Source organism: Vombatus ursinus, unplaced genomic scaffold, assembly GCF_900497805.2.
Source record: "Vombatus ursinus unplaced genomic scaffold, bare-nosed wombat genome assembly UNPS02014845.1, whole genome shotgun sequence".
Lineage (NCBI taxonomy): Eukaryota > Metazoa > Chordata > Mammalia > Diprotodontia > Vombatidae > Vombatus > Vombatus ursinus.
Window position 1 is genome coordinate 6,805,865 of NW_020954623.1, and position 19,212 is coordinate 6,825,076.

The window sequence follows — 19,212 nt, forward strand, 5'->3', positions numbered from 1 at the left end:
CTGTCTTAATAGATCCCTTCTAAGTGCCCTGATGATGACAAAGTTCTGAGGAGTTACATGTATCATCTCTCCATATAAGAATGTGAACAATTTAACCTTATTTAGTCCCTTAAGGTTTTTCATTCAAGTTTACCTTTTTATATGCTGCTTCTCTTGAGTCTTTTGTCAGATTTTCTACTCAATTCTGATCTTCTTATCAGGAACACTGGAAGGTCATCTATTTCATTAGTGATCCCTTTTTTTCCCCTATAGGTTTATACTCAGTTTTCCTAAGTAAGTTATTCTTGGTTATAAGTCTAAATTCTTTGGCTTCTAGAAAATAAACTTCCAGACAGTTCATTTCATTATAGTGGTGACAGCTAAATTTTGTGTGATCCTGACTGGCTCTGTGGTACTTGGACTTTCTCTTTCTGACTGTTTGCAGTATTTTTCCTTCTAGGAAATCTGGATTTTGGCTACAATATTACTGGGAATATTGGGGTTTTGGGGGTTTTAAAAGATGCCAACAGATTCTTCCAATTTCTACTTTTGCCTCTGGTTCTAAGATATCTGGACAGTTTTATGATTTCTTGACCTATGATGTCTAGGCTCTTTTTTGTTTGTTTGTGGCTTGCAAGTAGTCCAATGATTCTTAAATTATCTCTTCTTGATCTGTTTTACAGGTCAGTTGTTTGTCCTACGAGACAGTTCACATTTTCTTTTTTAGCCTTTTTACTCTGTTTTATTGTTTCTTGATGTCTCATGGAGTCATTTGTTTCCATTTGGTCAGTTCTAATTTTCAAGGAGTTATTTTTGGGATGAAGTTTTGTACCTCTTTTTCCAAACTGTTAATTCTCTTTTCATAACTATGTTCTATAGTTCTCATTGCTTTTTAAATTTTTTTTGATCTTTTTTTAACTCATCTAAGGATTCTTCATGGGCATGTGTCCAATATGTATTTTTCTTTAAAGCTTTGCTTGTAGGTGTTTTCAAGTCATGGTCATCTTCTATGATTGTTTGTGTCTTGAACTTCCCTGTCACCATAGTAGCTCTTTATACTCAGGTCTTCTTTTGTTTGTTCCTCCTTCTAGCCTATGTCTTTATTTCGAACTTTACATTAGTTCTGGGCTTTGTGCCCTTCAGGGAGAAGATGTCTAACCTGAGCTTCATCCTTTTACATATCTTATTGCGGATTTCACAGCTCAGTCTGGGAGCCTGAAAGTTTTTAGTGCAGTGTTCCCCAAATGATATGATACAAAAGGAGATCTGTTCCTGCCTTCCTGATCAAGATCTGCAAATTCGTACCCCAAGTTTGGGTATATTGGCTTATGTATAGTCGAGTTTCCATAGATTGTTGCTGGACTTAGTCACTGTTAGCTCACTGTGAGTTTCTACAAGTTCATAGTAGTTGAGCTACCTTTGGCCTGTGTTTCTTGCCCTGGTTATTCTACATGCTGGAATAAAAGCTAGAATTGAGTCACCACTCTGCTACTGGACGCAGAGCCACATTTCTAGAACTTGTTCCTTTCTCTAAGAAGGACACAACTAGGATCCACTCTCAGTCACAATTACTCCTCTCCACCCTGGATCTGTTACCCAAAACTGAGTAATGTGTGCAGAAATGCCAGATGGTATTGTTCCTACACCCAGGACTGGTTCAGGGATCCTGTGGGATCTCTTTCTACTTTGGTGCTTTTTGCCCTGGTCCAAGTTGTCTTGGCCCTCTTTCCATTTCTGAGCTCTAGAGTGCCCAGCCACTGATGTATCACTGCACTCCTGGACAACCCCCAGACCCAGGATTCATAAACCTCTATCTCCCTAAGCTGCCCTCAGCTGAAAAAATGACTCACTGTGACCTTTCTCCTGGCTTTTCTGACCAGAATTTAATCTGGTATATTTTCTAGATGATTTCTAGGTCACCCCTGAAAGAGGTGAGTTGGGTGAGCTACACAAAAATTCTACCTCTCACTCTACTATCTTGACTCTGCCTTTCATGGCATCAGGTTTTTTTTTAATGAAATATAACATAAGGTTCTTACCTGAGAGAGTTGAGAGGGGGGAAATAGGAGGCTTGAAGGGGGATAAGACATTTGGAAAAGCCACTGTGGTGGAGGGGGTGGCAAATCAATTAGGGAAGTATGATAAGATTACCTATCAGCAATAAGGGTTTGATTGAGATTGTATAACATAAAATTGTAGTGAGGCCAATCAGCCCAGTTTAATGGTTTTCTCCAGCTTCATTCAGTATTGCAAGTAGGAACAAAGGCAGTGGATGGCAGGAGTGATCCAAGGCTGAGGCTTGATGGGGCAAGAACTCAAAAGAAGAGGTTCATGTAGGGTTTGCCTGGTTCACTAAAAATCAAGATAGGGTAGAGAAGAGACTGGTGATGTCCTGGGAAAGAATGGAGGGGTGGAGGAATTAAAGGTCATGATTAGAACAAAGAGCAAGGTTAGGTGTCACAAAGCAGAGGAAGAAATAGAAAGACAACAGACCAGAGAAAAGAATTTCAGAGTTCTTAAACATGGAAGTGGTGCATTTGTGGATGATGGCAACATCAAAACATATGACTATCTCTTTGTATATATAGATAAGGTGGGGTGGAGGCGGAGGTCATGAGAAATGAGTCAGTTGAGGAATTATGAAGTTAGGGTGTTTAAGTATATATGTTGAAGTCCCCTCGTATGAGGACAGGAGGTGAGGAGTACAAAAAGACTTAGCCAAGAACTGAAACCATTGAGAAAAGAAAAGGAGTTTCTTGGAGGTAAATAGACAACAGCTACCAAAATATTGATTGGGTGGTAGATATGGAATGAATGAAGGAGAGGTTACTGAGTGATAGAAGTAGGAGGAGAGCCTGAAAATGACAATGGGGAGCAAGGAGTATTCTGATTCCCCCACCACAACCAGTGACTAGTCAGGGAGGGAAATGAAGCCAGTGCTAGAGTGGGTGGCCAGGGAAGCTGGGTCATCAAGAATGTTCCAGGTCTCACCAAATAGAACAGGATGAAATAAGTAGGAAGGGAAGAGATTTTAGATGAAAGTCACTTAACTGGAGTAGCCCAGAAAGCACAATGGATGGGGTGGGTAACTTTAGAGTGGGAGTGGGGGGGGTAGGCTGGGGGGTGGGAATAAGGGAATGGGAAGGAGGAAGTGGGGTTTGAACAATAGCAACAAAGGTGATAGAGATTCAGAGTCACTGGGCTGTTCAGATGTGGAAAGGGCTGGCCTCAGTTTTAGCATCTCTGGGGTGAGGGCCTGCATGCTACTCCTTTTGCTGTTTGGGGGGCTATCTAAGCAGTCAATAATCATTTAGTAAATGCCTATTGTGTGCTAGACACTGGAGATACAAAAAAAGGCAAAAAAGAAAGTTTTTGCCCGCAAGGAGGTCACAATCTAATGGGAGAGACAACATGAAAAATAATGCATATACAATCAAGCTACAGAAGGGATAAATCAGAGATGAAATAGGGAAAATAGAGACCAAATTGGGTAAACATGGGACAAATTGGAGATCTCAGAAGGAAGGCACTAGAGTAGTGATTTATAAAGCAGAAGCCTGGGCTTCAGTCCTCTGTCACTAACATGACATTGGCCAGTTACTTCATCATCCTCATCACTTTGTCGGTAAAATGGAAAAGCATGATATGCCATTGCCTTCAGGGGCATGTTATGTGGATAAAACAAGATAATTTGTCACCCTAAAGGGCTATATCAGTGAGAGGTAACATTAGGATAAAGTGCTTTATCCCTCCCAAAACACTGGCATACCTGCCCATTGCCTTTCTAGACCCTCATCACAACTTAGCTGAGAGGCAGGTAAGGCAGGGATTAGTATATTTACTTGGTAGATGAGTAAATGATGATGAAATATTATGATCTAATAAGGAACACACTTTTCCTGAGCCATGGCACCATCACTTGGCCCCAGGGCAGGAGAATAACTTGGAGAAGAAACACCAGAACAGAAGGAAGGGACATTATGGTGTAATTGGAAGAGCACTGAGAGAGAAATTAGAAGGACTGAGGTCTAGTTGTCCCTGCCTTACAGAGTCACCACATGCAGGGAACTTCCTTTCTGGAACTGAGGTCCTTGTCTAGAAGGGCCACTGAGGTCACAGACCCAAGATGTCTGGCACCTAGTGACTACTTCTGGCTCCTCAGTGGGTGAGCATTTTGTGACCTTTGGTAAACTAATTATCACCTAATTATCATCTCTGTCCATGATGCTAGGGCTTGTGTATAGCCTAGTGGTTGGTAATGATTGTGGTACCTCATTGCACTCTCTGCAGTCTAGTAACATTGTCTTTTAAAAAAAAATAAGTTTGCATTGGTGTCTTCTGTTTTTCAGATCATCACAGTGTTCCCCAGCATTCCCTCCCAGAGAACCATCTTATGTAACAAATTGTATTTTTTTAAGGAGGGAAAAAACCCAGCACAGCTGGTGATACATTAGAATTGAAAAAGTCTGAGAACATGAACAATGTGCGATCTCTGGTTTGGGGATGTCCTCTCCTCTCCTTTCTCTCCCACTTCATCTTGGTCATTTTGTTACACTCACTTCTCATTTGGGAGTGTGTCTGTCGTTTTCTGACTTGCCTGACTTCACTCTTCATCAGTTCATGGAGATCTCACATGTTTCCCTGTGTTCAGTACAGTCATAATTTCTTGCAGTACAGTGATATTCCATCACATTTATGTACCCAACTTCTTTATCCATTCCTCAGATGGTAGGCATTGACTTTGTTTCCAATTCTTTACTCTCAAGACAACAAGGGCTGCTGCACTGTGGTGCTTGGGGAGGAGAGGGTGACTTTCTTAAGCCTGGAGTGAAGTCTTTAGGTCCAAGGCCAAGGTTATTTCAATTCCTGTCTCAGCATTGGCCAAATTGCTGTTCAGAATGATTGAATAGATAATAAGGTAGCTTTAAAGCAGCTACAGTCTGGTACTGGCTAAGAAATAGTGTAGTGGAGCAGTGGAATAAATTAGGTCCATAATACATTTTGGAACAAAAACATTATTTGACAAAATTGCTGGGAAAACTGGAAAACAGTATGGCAGAAACTAGGTATAGGACAACATCTCATACCATATACCAAGATAAAGTCAAAAGAGGTACATGATTTACACATAAAGGGTGAGATCATATGCAACTTAGGAGAGCATGAAATAGTTTACTGGTCAGAGTGATGGATAAGGGAAGAATTTAGGACAAAATAAGATACAGAAAGCATTACAAAATATAAAATAGAAATTTTATTCTATTAGAAAGGTTTTACACCAACAAAACCAATGCAACCAAAATTAGAAGAAAAGCAAGAAACTGGAGAAAAAATTTTTGCAACAAATATCTCTGATAAAGGTCTCATTTCTCAAATATATAGAGAACTGAGTCAAATTTATAAGGATACAAGTCAGTTCTCAGTTGATAAGTGGTCAAAGGATATGAACAGGCAGATTTCAGACAAAGAAATCAAAGCCATCTATAATCATATGAATAAATCCTCTAAATCAATATTGATTAGAGAAATGCAAATTAAAACAACTCTGAGGTACCACCTCACACCTTTCAGAGTGGCTAATATGACAAAAAAGGAAAATGTTGGATGTTGGAGGGAATATGGAAAAACTGGGGCATTAATGCACTATTGGTGGAGTTGTGAACTGATCTAACCATTCTAGAGAACAATTTGGAACTATGCCCACAGGGCTATAAAACTGTGTATACCCTTTGATCCAGCAATACCACTGCTAGATCTGTATCCCAAAGATATCCAAAAAAGGAAAAGGACCTACATGTACAAAAATATTTATAGTAGCTCTTTTTGTTGTGGCAAAGAATTGGAAATTGAAGGGATGCCCATCAATGGGGAATGGCTTGAACAAGCTGTGTTATATGGTTGTGATGGAACATTACTGTTTTATAAGAAATGACAAGAAGGATGATTTTAGAAAAGCCTGCAAAGATTTACATGAACTGATGATGAGTGACATGAACAGAACCAGGAGAACATTGCACTCAGCAATAGCAATATCATATGATCAGTAACTGTGAATGACTTAACTATTCTCAGCAATACAACCATCTAAGACAATCCCAAGGGAGTCATGATGAAACATTCTGTCTGCCTCCACAGAAGGAACTGATGTTGTCTGAATACAGACTGAAGCAGACTATTTTTCATCTTCTTTCTTTTTTTTTTGTTCGAGTCTTCTTATTCAAAATGACTAATATGGAAATGTTTTACATGATTGCACATGTATAATCTATATTGGATTGCTTATTGTCTCAGGAGGAAGGAGGGGAAGGAGGAAGGGAGGGATAGAATTTGGAACTCAAAACTTAAAAAACATGTTTCAAATTGCTTTAATGTGTAATTGAGGGAAAAAAAATAAAATATTATTATTAAAAAAAAAATCCAGCTGCAGCTGGGGAGCAGTCATATCAGGGCTTCTTTACCTGAGGTCTGTGAACTTGGTGTGGTAAAACGATTGTGAGGACCACATATCAATGGAACTGATTTGTGCACAATCCTCTGTTTTTAGGTTATCATTTCTTTAAAAACTTAACTCTGAGGAGTCACTAGGCTTCACCACCCTGACAGCCAGAGGGGCCAGGACACAACAAAGGCAGAGAACCCTTGGATGTTTCTGTCTCTGGTCAGAGAACTGATGATGGGAAGATGGGTGCTTTGGAAACAGTGAATGCTGGTTTTCTTTTCACAACATCATACTTAGCTGTTTTCCCAAAAAAGAGGAGGGAACAAAGATTTCTCCTTAAGTAACTAAAAACAAAGGGGAGAAAAGGAAGCTGACACAGTTGGGGGAAAACAGTCCTCTTGAAAGGGCTCCACACCTAAGTAAGATTCTATTAGGGGACAGATCACACCTCCCCTTACCTTTCTTCTTCTTGCTTCCACCCTGCCCCCAGAGCAGGCCCCAAGATCGTCAGAGCAAACTCAGCTGGCCTCCAAACTAACCTGAAAGTACAGAAAGCCAAGCCAGGATTGCCCTCTCATTAGATTTCCCATTTAGGGTTACCTCTTGGAGCTACAGCTCTGGCTCAGGGTCACACAGCCACGTATGGCCTTGGGGGGATTTGAACCATATGTGCCCCCCCCAGTGAAAAGGGGACACTGAGATACAAAGACGAGGAATCCAAAGGCAAAAACCAGCCCCCACCTTCAAGGACATCCCTGTGAGTCTAAAGGCAGACCCAGCCTCAGGACCTCCCAGACTCAGCCCCTGGCCCAGCCATTGCAGTGCTCAGCTCTTGACAGGGCTCTGTGATGAGGCAGGGAATCCTCGGAGTGCAGCCCACCCATGGGACCCACTCCTGGGCTGTTGTCCCACACTGCCACACCCAGCATGCTTAACTAAATGCAGGACACCACCCCCTTCAGACTATTTGAGGATATTGCCATGGAACCATCCAAGGAACCACAGTCTCCCCTTTGTCCGCAGTCATCCACCCACGGAGGAGCAGACCAGACTCTCCCTGGTCCTGCTTTCTTGGGGGGGCAGCTGGTGGAGTGAAAGATTCCCACGGCTCCCCCTTCTCCCACACACACCTAAATAAATAAAGTCTAAGCCCTGATGTTGTGGGGCTTGATACAAAACAGCCTCTGAACCAGTGACCCCCCCACCCCTGCTGGCCCCTGCTCTCCCACTAAAATCCAGCCCTTGGGACCTCAGGTCCTTGGTCCTGAGGTGGAAAGCCACTCCCCAGCTACCTCAGTCATCAGCCAGATGTGGGCCCAACCCAGGGCATAGTCCCTCAAATGAGGCCTCTGAAATGGGACCCATTGGGCTCGTGGGGATGGTGCTGCCCTTCCTCAGGCCAGTGGCTGCCAGGGGGTAAGAGGGGGAGCAGGGACCAAGAGCCCTGGCATCCCATGGTCATGTGCTGTTTCCTCCAGCTGCATGTCCCCTCCGTGCCTGGAGTTGTGGGAACCTATTCTCATCAGTCAGGTAGCCACGTCCTGCTGGGGCCCATTTCAAACAGACCCCTTCCTTTGAAGCTTCCCCAGGAGCAGCCACCCTGGTGGCTTGGGAGGTACTGAGCAGAATTCCAGTCCTGGCAGGGGGCCTCTCCTCCTGTGCAAACAGGCCAGGGGTGGCTTGGGCCCCAACCCTTGTCTGGCTTTTTAACACCCTTTACTGACACCCTTTTGAAAATAACTCTGCTGGCTTCCTGGTCACCCTCACCCCACTTGCATCTCTCCTTTAGAACAAAGAAATTTAGTCAAGAATTGCACTGATGAGAGGCAGCCTCAAGGCCAGGAAGACTGGGATGCAGATGGGCTGTGTCTCTGGCCACATCTTGGAGCCTCTCAAAGCTGTAAACCCACCCTTTTCTGCACCAGTACCTCCCCCAACTGTCCTCATCATGCAAAAGAGTCATGAAATTCTGATGTCTTAACAACCAAACGGAGCACCATCAATTCATCAGAGGGCCTAGGAGAAGACACTGATTTCCCTCCACAGCCACCCCACTACAAAGTCCAAGTGCCAAGAGCCCCAATAACACTGCCCTCATGGCTTTTCCCATGGTTGTAAGCCCCCAGGATACTCTGGGAGTCACCTGGCCAGGCCAGTGTCCTCTGGGAGCCTGGGGGCAGCTCCTGCCTGTCTGTCTCCAGTCAGCCCAGGTGACAATGAGCACTCCTGGGTCTCCAGGGGGTCCCCAAAATGCTTTCCCTCCAGGGTTCTTGTGGGAATCAAAGGGTGTGGAAAGCTAACCACCATCATCAGGGCCATACAAGTCACAGCTACACATATATACACAGTCACACGCAGTCTCACAGTCACAATCACATACAATTACAAGTCACATACACAATCACACACACTCACAGTCACACTCACATATACTTATATAAGGTCACCAGCCACACTCATAGACACCCAGCCTCTCTCTCTTTCTCTTTCTCTCTCTCTCTCTCTCTCTCTCTCTCTCTCTCTCTCTCTCTCACACACACACACACACACACACACACACATACCCCTACCTGTGGACATATTTACTTGGGTGTTTTTTTTTTAAAGCATCATAAATATGGCTCCATGACCCCCATTGCTTCCCCTTTGGTTGAGGGGAGATGGGTTTGCCTGTGGTCCTGAAGGGGAGCCCACTGGTACCTGCATTAATGGATTCCTTCTGTCCCTTCCCTGTCTTGTTTGTCTCTCCCAGCCCACACAGTGGGTGTCTCTGCAGGAGCTCTTGTCAAGGCTGGGGAGGCCCTTTGGAGAGTATGAGCTGTGGGCCCTCTGTCGAGAATCTCTGTTCACTCTTCAGAGCTACATAGAATACCCAGGTAACCCTCTGTACATTCAGGTATCTAATTTACTGGAAATCACCACCTCTGACCCCACATCAAGGGAGAACCTGGAGCTGGCTTGGGCTGTGGCCACAAAACTGGGTGATCTGCTGATGTCTGGGCCCCTCCCACAGTCCACAGGGGGAACCTGGCTGTCCATCCCCAACTGAAATTCAGTGGTAGCAGCTGCTACTTGGAGGCCAGCACCGTGGGACATAGGAAATGGGGCAGCAAAAGGATGCCAGGAGGATGGGGTGCAGATAATCTGACATTTCGATCCTCTGCATTTATTAAGGCCCTGCTGTGTGTGAAGCATCATACAGGGCACTGGGGATTCCAAGGTCAAAGCAAAACTCTTTGGCCAGACTTCTTAGGTGCCTTCCTAGTCAGAGACCATGAGGAGAATACTTGGTTAGGCATGGAACAGGGTCGCTATTGAGGTTCTTTGCAGCTCAGTCCAAGGCAAAGACCCTCCATCCTAACCCTAACCCTATTGCTGTCCCCACAGTGCTGCTCCCAGAAGCCCCCTCTGCTTTTCCTTTTCTTTTTCTAAAGGTCATTCTGTTTTATTTGATTTTCAGTTCCAAATTCTCTCCCTCTCCCACCCACTGAGAAGGCAAGAACTCATTACACATATGAAGTCATGCAAAACACATTTCCACATAAGCCATGATCTGAAGGGGGGGGAGGAGGGAGGGAGGGAGAGAAGGAAGAAAGGAAAGAAGGAAGGAAGAAAGGAAGGAACGAAGGAAGGAAGGAAACTTCCATATGTCCTCTGAGCCCATCAGTTCTCTCTGGTCTCTCCACTTTTTCCAAAGTCTACCCCACCCTTGGTCCAGCCCATACCTTGGGGAGCAAATACATCTACAACCATTTATTAAATGCCTATTGTGTGCTGGGCACTGAGCTTGAAGAAGACAGAGAGGACACAGGCCCTGCCTTCCAGAAGCTCCTATCCCACTGGTGGGCTGGGGAGCAGGGGGCGGATATTGACTGTGATTGGAGGAGGGGGGATGGGGACATCAGAGATGCCCCAAAAGGATGAAACTCCTGAGGCAAAAGGCAGAGCTGGGGTTGAAGGGAAGGGCAGTCTTCCATTAGCACAAGAAGTCCTGAGTTTAAATTCAGCCTCAGACACTTACTAGCTAGGTGACCCTGGGTAAGTCACTTAACCTAGATCTGCCTTAGTTTTCTTACCTGTAAAATGGGGAGAATGATAGCACCTACCTCCTAGGGTGGTTGTGAGGATCAAATGAGGTCATAAATTTAAAATTCTTAGCACAGTGCCCGGCACAGAATAGGTACTATGTAAATATTAGCTATTATTGTGATCATTATTAGACAGAAGAGTTTGCATTTGGGCCTTCAGGCAGTGGGAGCCACAGAAGCTTGTTAAGCAGGGGAGTCACAGGTCCTGGGTTAGTATTGTTTCATTCCCTCAATGGCTTGGTTCCATCGGGTCTACAAGCTCTTCTCTAGTCCTAGCAGCCACCTACTCTGCAGATCTGTCTGTTGCTGCTGCCTGGTGTGTGCCTGCCCTCCCACACCACTGACACGTCCTTCCTTCCATAGCTTATTTGTGTCTGGATTCTGTGCTGGTGGACTCCGAAGGAAACGTTCTCTTTGGAGCTTTGAAAGATGCAGGTAAGACTTCACGCCTGTGTGTGCATTGGTGTCTACCCTTGCCTGGTTTTCGGGGGCTGGTAACTGGAGGACAGGCACGCTTCCTCTGAAGCGAGCTTTGACTCTTTCCTTTGCTTCCCTCAGGCTCTTATAACCCGTTTTATGTGGCTCCTGAAGTGGAACAACAGAAGCTTATCACAGAAAAGGTTAGTGGGCAGGTTCCTATCACACTCCTTGTAATGGTGCATGTTGGGGGGCAGCGCCTCAGGCCAGGCATCTGGACTGGCCCAGGGTCATCCAGCAGCCCCTCCAGGGATCTTCCCCATGTCCTTAGCTTCTAGCAAAGTCTGGTGCCCTCCCCATCCCACTTCCTCTACACAAGCAGGTCTGGAAAAGCAGAGCCGGAGGGGCCAAACTGGGGTATGGGTGGGGCATGGTGGCCAAGGCCAAGCAGGGAGGCAGGAAGTGGCGGAGTGGTTGTCTGTGAAGCATCCTAGCACCTCTGAGAACAATTTGGCTCTTTCCCACACCCTGGGAAAGGGTTTGGCTCCCCAAATCTGATCTCCATGTGATAGGGAGACTGGGGATTGGGGGCCTGGAGGTAAGAGATGGAGGATATCTTTGTCCTGTTCCTTCCACCCCCACTTTGAAAACAGCTCCTTGTTGGACCCAACCCTAGTGAAGAGGAAGAATGAAAGGAAAAGGAGGAAAGAAATGAGCATTTATTAAGCACTCACTGTGTGCCAGGCACAATGCATTTAGCACAATGCCAGGGACACAGCAGACACTTAATATGCGTTGATTGATTGGTTGATTAATTGGATACCAAGAGGGCAAAAACCTCTTGCTGGTGACCAAGAGGCAGAGAATTTTTGTACCTCCAAACTGTGACCTCAGCATGCTGTTTCCCCTCCCCACCCCTGGGCCTCTGGATTCTCAAATGGACCAGATCATCTCCAGGGTCTTGGAATAGGACTAAAGAGTGGGGAGCAGCTAGGCCAAGAGGCCAGAGAAGAGCTAGGCCAACGAGGAATGGCCTCCAACTGCATGGAGCCTCAAATACCAGTCACAGTCATGTGACCATTGTCTAGGAGGCAACAGGAAACAACTGGAAATGTTTGTGCCAAGGTGTGACACGCCCAGATCCCCTAGGGAGATGCTTAGGGCAGAGGTGGTGCAGCAGATAGAGCACCAGGTGTGAAGTCAGAAAGACTCATCTTCCTGAGTTCAAATTTGTCTAGACACATCCTAGTTGTGTGACTCGGGGCAAGTCACTTCACCCTGTTTGCTTCAGTTTCCTCATCTGTAAAATGAGCTGGAGAAGGAAATGGCAAACCACTCCAGTATCTTTGCCAAGAAAACTCCAAATGAGGTCATGGAGGGTCCCACACCACTGAAATGACTGAATAACAAAACAACCATAGTGGGCAGCTAGGTGGCACAGTGGATAGAGCACTGACCCTGAAGTCAGGAGGACCTGAGTTCAAATCTGGCCTTAGACCAAACACTTGACACTTACTAGCTGTGTGACCCTGGGCAAGTCACTTAACCCCAATTGCCTAAAAAAAAAAAAAACAATCACAGTCCTGAACTAGCCACAGGGACCAGCAGGCAGGCATGAGAAGGACCTCTTCCAGGCAGGGGCAGTAGAAGGAGACAGGAGGGTGCTAATAAGACATCATAAGTGACAGATAGGCCAGCAAGGAAGAGTCCACCATGAGCCCAGGAGACCTGGCCAGTGGTGGTACCATGGACAGAAATGGGCTTGCCAAGGCAAACCCTTCAGTCCCTCCACCGGGGAGGAGACAGCAGGGTCCTGCCCTCAAGGGCCTTCTTTCTCCTAGGGGACAGGGGAGAAATGCAGATAAAGAGGCCATTAAATTCAACAAGGATTACAGCCTGCTATCTGCAGAACACTGGGCTGGGCTCTGGACATACCAAGAAAACCTTGTTGGTCACCCCTTGCCCTCAAGCAGCTGATATTCTGCTAAGGGGGATTCAAAGCACACGGGCTTAGGAGTTAGAGAACCTGAGTTCAAGTGCTGTCTCTGTTGCTTACTCTTTGGTTGACCTTAGGCAAACCACTTAGTGAACATAGACCTTGATTTTCTCACCTGTAAAAAGGGGGAATTGGTCTCAGTGGCTTCTGATGTCCCTTCCAAGGCCCAGTCTAGGACCCTTTAAGTAAATGCTCGATGACTTAGGGAGTAACAGAGCATTAACACCTTGGGCATCAGGGAAGGCTGGACCATGGAGGCCCCTAAACTTGGTGAGAGGCAAGTTAGGGCTTTCCGTAAGGAGCCGAGAACTGCATCTTCAGCAGACGTGGAATGAGAGACTGCCCCTCACAGGAGATCCTTGTTCGGAGGCTAGGAGTGTTGTTAGGGGTTCCTGTGCCAGTCTAGATCTGACTGCAGGCCTCTGAGCTCTCAGCTCTAAGATTTGGTGCTTCTGGATCAAGGAAGTCTTCCTGGAGGAGGTCCCATTTGACTGAAGTCTTGAAGGCTGAGTGGAATGAGAAGGAGGAAAGCCACACATGGCCCGGGAACCCCAGGAGCAGCATTGTCTATCCCCTTCCTCTTCATTCTTCCCTGGTCACCTTTTCTCTCCTTCACCTCCTGGCCACCTCCAGGTCTCTGCGAGAATCCCACCTACAGGAAGCTTTTCCTGATCCCCTTGAACCCTTGGTGCCCTATGGGTTGTTGGCATGCTGTCTATCCCATTAGACTGGGAGCTACTTGAGGACGGGGTCTGTTTTTGCCTTTCTTTGATTCTCTAGTGCCTGGCACATAGTAGGCACCTAATAAACGTTTATTGACTGACTGATGGACTTTCTCCTCCTTTCCTGACAGGCCTCTGTTTACTGTGTGGCAGCCATCCTGTGGACTGCGGCCAAATTCAATTTAGCTCCTAAACAGAAGCTGGCCTTGCCTCGAAAGCTCAAGGGTCTCCTGCTGGACATGGCCCGGAGCAGTGCTATGGATAGGCCATCTGTGGCCCAGGCCATGAAGGTGATTGCATCACTTCCCCATCCTCCAATCGGTCAAGTCTGGGCAGGGGAGAATGAATCAGTCAGTCTCCAAGGCACCCCCCAGGGCAGAAGGCTGGTGGCCAGCAGAGGGGATCAAGGCAGGCTTGTGATGAGCCCAGACTAGTGTGTGAGAGGGAGAAGTCAGCCTGACACATGGTTTTCCTGCCTTGGGTTGAGCTGCAGGGCATGACTGTGTTCCCCCTCACCACCAATGCAGCCCCACATGAGTGATGAGTGCAAGGCCAGTTGTAGACAAGCACCCTCCCACACTAGGAGCAGCCCCAGTGGCCCTCAGAGCTGAGACAAGGCCCACCATTCCTTGCTTCAGGGACTCCACAATTTCACTAGCTTCCCAAAGGAATGTTGGCTTCCTTTAGGTAAAAGGTCCAGCATGCGTAAGTCAGGCCCTGGAACAGCTGTCCCCTCTGGATGGAGGCAGGGTTCCTCCTCTCCAGTGTGTGCCTCCTCTTTTCCTCCAACCACAGGTGCCAGTGGCTTGTCTCTTCTGGCCTTTCAAGTGAGGTCTGGTCCTCCCACTGTGTGGGGGCCTGGAGAAGGCACTACTATCTACACCACAGTTCAGGACTGTTCCCTTCCAAGCCTGGCCTTGACACATCTTCCATTATTGTAGCTTTCAAATTCAGGCTGAGCCCATCCCACTTCTCTCCCTTTCCATTCTTCTTTCTTCAGAACCCAACAGAACTATTCCTAGACCTTGTGTCTAATGAGACTGACACCCCCCCCATGATGATTGAGTTCTGAGGAAATGCGTGTGTCATGTCCCCACATGAGAATGTAAACAGCTTAACCTTGTTTATCCCTCATAATCACCCATTCTTTTCTCTCCTTCTCTTAACACGTGTATTTAAATGTCAACATTTCAATGTGACTGTTTTTTTTTTAAATCAAACACTTGGAAGTCCTCCAATTCATTAAAGGTCCATTTTCCCCCTGTAAGATTGAGCTCTTGGCTGTTGGCCCATATCTTTTGCTTCCTGGAATCCCATTCCAAGCTCCCTGCTCCTTGCTGGTGGTGGCTGCCAAATTTTGGGTGCTCCTGACTGTGGCTCCTTGGTATTTGAATTCTTTCTGCATGCCTGTTTGCAGTATTCCTTCTGTGACCTCAGACAGCTGGATTCTGACTATCACGTTCCTGGGAGTCTTCCTTTGGAGATTTCTTTCAGGAGGTGATGACTTAATTCAGTTTCTACTTTGCCTTCTGGTCCTAAGGTCTGGGCAGTTTTCTTTTTGGTTGTGGTGTGCAAGTAGTCCAATGATTCTTAAATTATCTCTCCTCTGTTTTCCTACTCACTTGTTTTTGCTATGAGATAACTTACATTTTTTTCTATTTTTTTCTCAGTCTTTTCACTTTGTCTTAATATTTAGTGATGTGTCATGGAGTCATTAGCTTCTATTTGGCCAATTCTCATTTTCAGGCAGTTATTTTCTTGGGGAAGACCTCATACTTCCTGTTCAATTAATTCTCTTTTCACATCTTTCTTTTGTATCTTTCCTTTCTTTTCCCAGTTTTTAGTTCCTTTTCATCTCTTGCTTTAACTCTTCCAGGAATGCTGCGTTCTGACTGGCCTTTTGTCTCAGTGGCGTTGTTCCATTGGCCATGGTCTAGAGGATTTTCTGAGCCATTCTCTTTGTGTCTGGAGCTTCTCCACCACCATCTTTGTAGTGGGGTGGGCACCCTTTGTGTAGGCTCATTCTTCCAGCCTTCTCCATGACTTTGGGCTCTGCATGCTTCCAGATGGAGGGTCCTCACTTTCTCTAAGCAGCCAGTGTTGTGTTATTCCAGGCTCTCAGGGACAGCTAAGGCAGGAACCCTGAAAAGTGCTCCCAGAGTGATCCAAGGCAAAGTCTGATCACTGCTCCCATGGGGGGAGGGGATACTCTACAAGTTCCTGACCTGGGTTTTGGTCTGAGAACAGGTTGGGGATCTGCTGCTGGACCTGGCCACCATCATCTTACTGGGAAACTACAGATTCAGAGTGACCAGCCTGCTGGGACCCCTGCCCCGGTTATTCCTCTGCAGCTTCAGCCTGGACTGATGGCTTCAACTGAGCCTCTGTTCTGTTCCTGGGGTCAGAGTCACGTGGCTCTAGTTCACTTCTGAATTTGACCTTTGCTCAGTGCCCAGCAAGGACCCGGGACTTTAACCGCTCTTCTCCACCACTTCTGGCTGCTGCTCCCCTCCTCAGTGTGCTCTGGTTCTGAGCAGTGGACCTTCCCCCATGCCCATACCCCTGGACTCTCCTCCTGCCCCTACACTCAGTCCCAGGCCTCCATCAAGCCCTGCGTACTCGTATTTCACACTTCAAGCTCCTGGCCAGACCCCGTGCCCAGTAGCCACAGATCTCTGCATGTCTCCCTACACTGACCCGAGTTGGCAAAGTGATGCCTTGTGATTTTTTATCTTGGATTTCCCCATCAGGATTTATTTCTAGATCTAGGTGCATTTTCTAGATCATTATGGAGGAGATGTATCTGGAGAGGCGAGCTGTTCTTCCAGCCATTTCACCATCTTCTCAACTCTTCAGCTGAAACCATCAGCGCTTTTGTCTGGGGTTGGACATAGGAGGGCTATATTGACTCTGGGTCCTGAGTGGGGGGGGGGTGTGGAAGCCTAGGACCCCTCCCTGGAGAAAGCTCCTTCCTTTGTCTACAAGGTCAGATAGCAGTTCTTTTATTTCTAAACACTACTCCCCTTCCAAGGTAGGGACACTTATTCAGACACAAAATAAGAGGTCTGGGGAGCATCAGGCAAATAGTTGGGTGGCCAGTGCTCTGTCTTGATTGCCTCCGTGTGGCCCCTCTCTTCTTTGCCTCGTCCAGGTGTGTAGCGGCTACCTGCACCAGCGAGGCATGGACAGCAAGAAGATCCTTGCCCACCTGAGCACATCTCCACTGCAGGTAAAAAACTTCACTTTGCTGCCAAGGAGCCCACTTTGAGCTTGTAGGCAGAACTGACCTCTGGGGCTTTCTCATTTCTCTCATACCTTTTCAGGGAGGTTTCATCTAGGCAGTGACCACCCAGGGCAGGATCACCAAGGTGAGCCTCTTGTTGGCATAGATGAACCATATCTCCTTGTTGGGTGGAGATGGCCTGGCTGTCTGTACTTTGTGAGAGCTCTGGTATCATCTCTCTGCATCTCTAAAGATCGAGGATGTGTACAGCCCTGCCTTAGTACCCCCTTTAAGATTAGGACCAAAACTGATGCTGAGTGAAGTGAGAAGAGCCAGGAGAACAGTGTACACAGTAATAGCCGTGTTGTGTGATGGCTAACTTTGCTAGACTTAGCCCTTCTCAGTAATTCAAGGATCAAAGACATCTCCAAAAGTCTCATGATGGAAAATGCTATCCACATCCAAAGAAAGAGCTTTGGAGTTTGAATTCAGATCAAAACAGACCATTTGCCCTTTTTTTCCTTCTGTTTTATTTTGTTTCCTTTCTTGTGATTCCTCCTATTTGTTCTAATTCTCCTTTACAACATCACTAATGTGAAAATATGTTTAATAGGAATGTATATGTATAGCCTATATCAGATTGTGCACTGTCTTGGGGAGGAAAGGGAAGAAAAATTTAAAACTCAAAAGCTTATGGAAATGATTGTCAGTAAATCAAAATAAATTAATTTAAAAAAAAAGATTAGGACCAAAGCTCACTTAAAATGATCACCAGAATCCATGAAACATGGCTTGTCACAATGCACCAGAAGGGTGTCTGGATTTGCCCAGAGCATCATGGAAGGGCATACTTGAATTTGAAAATGGAGCTGTTGGCTCACAGATGATATTTTATAGGTTTGTACCAGGTGCCAAACACCTGTCTTTAAGAACCTGAATTTGAGAAGACCTGCTCCCACTTCCCTAGAAAGTCCTCTTTCTCAGCAGACATTTGACATTAGCAAAATCCTGGTCCTAGAGAATTCAATTGTGCTCATTCTCTATAAGTCATGAATGAATTCCAGTGCCCAGTAGGCTCCTGAAGAGGGGAGGGGATCATCAGCCATTCTAGGAGACCTTTGTGGACTTGGGAAGTCATCATAAGGCCATCTCCATCCCGTGCAGAGGGCAGACATTTCCAGTAGTTGTCTGTGACGGAGGCTGCAGCCCAGCCTGTGTCCTGAGTGAGCTGCTGGAAACACGGAACAGTGTTTCTAAGTCTCTAACAGAGACTTCTAATGCCTCTGTGTCCCAAGCATCCCTGCTGTGCAACACAGGGGAAGGGACATGTGCTATAGGAAGAGAACCTTGGACTGCAGTCGGGAGGACCCCACGAGGTGAGGCCTGGAGGACAGAGCCTTAGTTTCCTCATCTGGAAAATGTGGGAAATGATCCTGTAGTACCTCTCTCACGTGACTATTATGGGAACCAAATGGGGTGATATCTATGAAGCAGCTAAGAAGGTTTGTCATTGCTTTTATTTGTGATAAGGTAAGGAAACCTTGGTCAGTGGCCCACATTCTGCCTTCTGCTTTCAGGTTTACCAAGAAGAAGAAACCATTGGCCTGCAGAACACCCTGAGTGGAGTGGCCCTGGAAGCCAACAGTGGCCAAGAGGACGCTGTACAGCCTGGTCCAGGTGAGCATCCCCCCCCTCCTCAGTGCTGGTGCAGCTGGGCATCTCTCCTCCTCAGCTGAGGTTGAACCAGGTGGGCACCCCCACGCCTTGGACAGTGCTGGTCCAGGTGAGCATCCACCCTCCTCAGATAGTGCTGGTGCAGCTGGGCATCTCTCCTCCTCATCTGAGGCTGGTCCAGGTGGGCATCCCCACACCTCAGACAGTGATGTTCGAGTATTGGCCACTTCTTTCATGGGCACTGTGGGTAACCCACTCCTCAGCCAAGGCTGGTCCAGGTGGGCATCCCCCTCTTCCTCAGATAGTGCTGGTGCAGGTGGGCATCTCTCCTCCTCAGCAGAGGTTGAACCAGGTGGGCACCCCCATGCCTTGGACAGTGCTGGTCCAGGTGGGCATTCATCCTCCTCAGACAAGGCTGGTGGGACAGCTAGGTGGCGCAGTGGAAAGAGTATTGGCCCTGAAGTCAGGAGGACCTGAGTTCAAGTCTGGTCTCAGACCAAACACTTGACACTTACTAGCTGTGTGACCCTGGGCAAGTCACTTAACACCAATTGCCTAAAGGAAAAAAAAAGACAAGGCTGGATCAAGTGGGCATCCCCCCCTCCTCCTCAGACAGTGCTGGTCCAAGTGGGCATCCCCCCCTCCTCAGATAGTGCTGGTGCAGGTGGGCTTCT

The 19,212-nt window shown here is 46.8% G+C and overlaps 1 protein-coding gene across 1 annotated transcript in view; it reads left to right on the forward strand.

Moving 5' to 3' along the window:
* Positions 1 to 19,212, forward strand: part of KNDC1 (kinase non-catalytic C-lobe domain containing 1) — a 94,871-nt gene that overhangs the window by 40,304 nt on the left and 35,355 nt on the right. The window contains exons 7-12 of the mRNA XM_027840500.1: positions 9,171 to 9,294; positions 10,870 to 10,941; positions 11,065 to 11,126; positions 13,773 to 13,931; positions 16,793 to 16,870; positions 18,442 to 18,541. Of these exons, the coding sequence (XP_027696301.1) occupies positions 9,171 to 9,294; positions 10,870 to 10,941; positions 11,065 to 11,126; positions 13,773 to 13,931; positions 16,793 to 16,870; positions 18,442 to 18,541 (595 nt within the window). The remainder of the gene's footprint in view (positions 1 to 9,170; positions 9,295 to 10,869; positions 10,942 to 11,064; positions 11,127 to 13,772; positions 13,932 to 16,792; positions 16,871 to 18,441; positions 18,542 to 19,212) is intronic.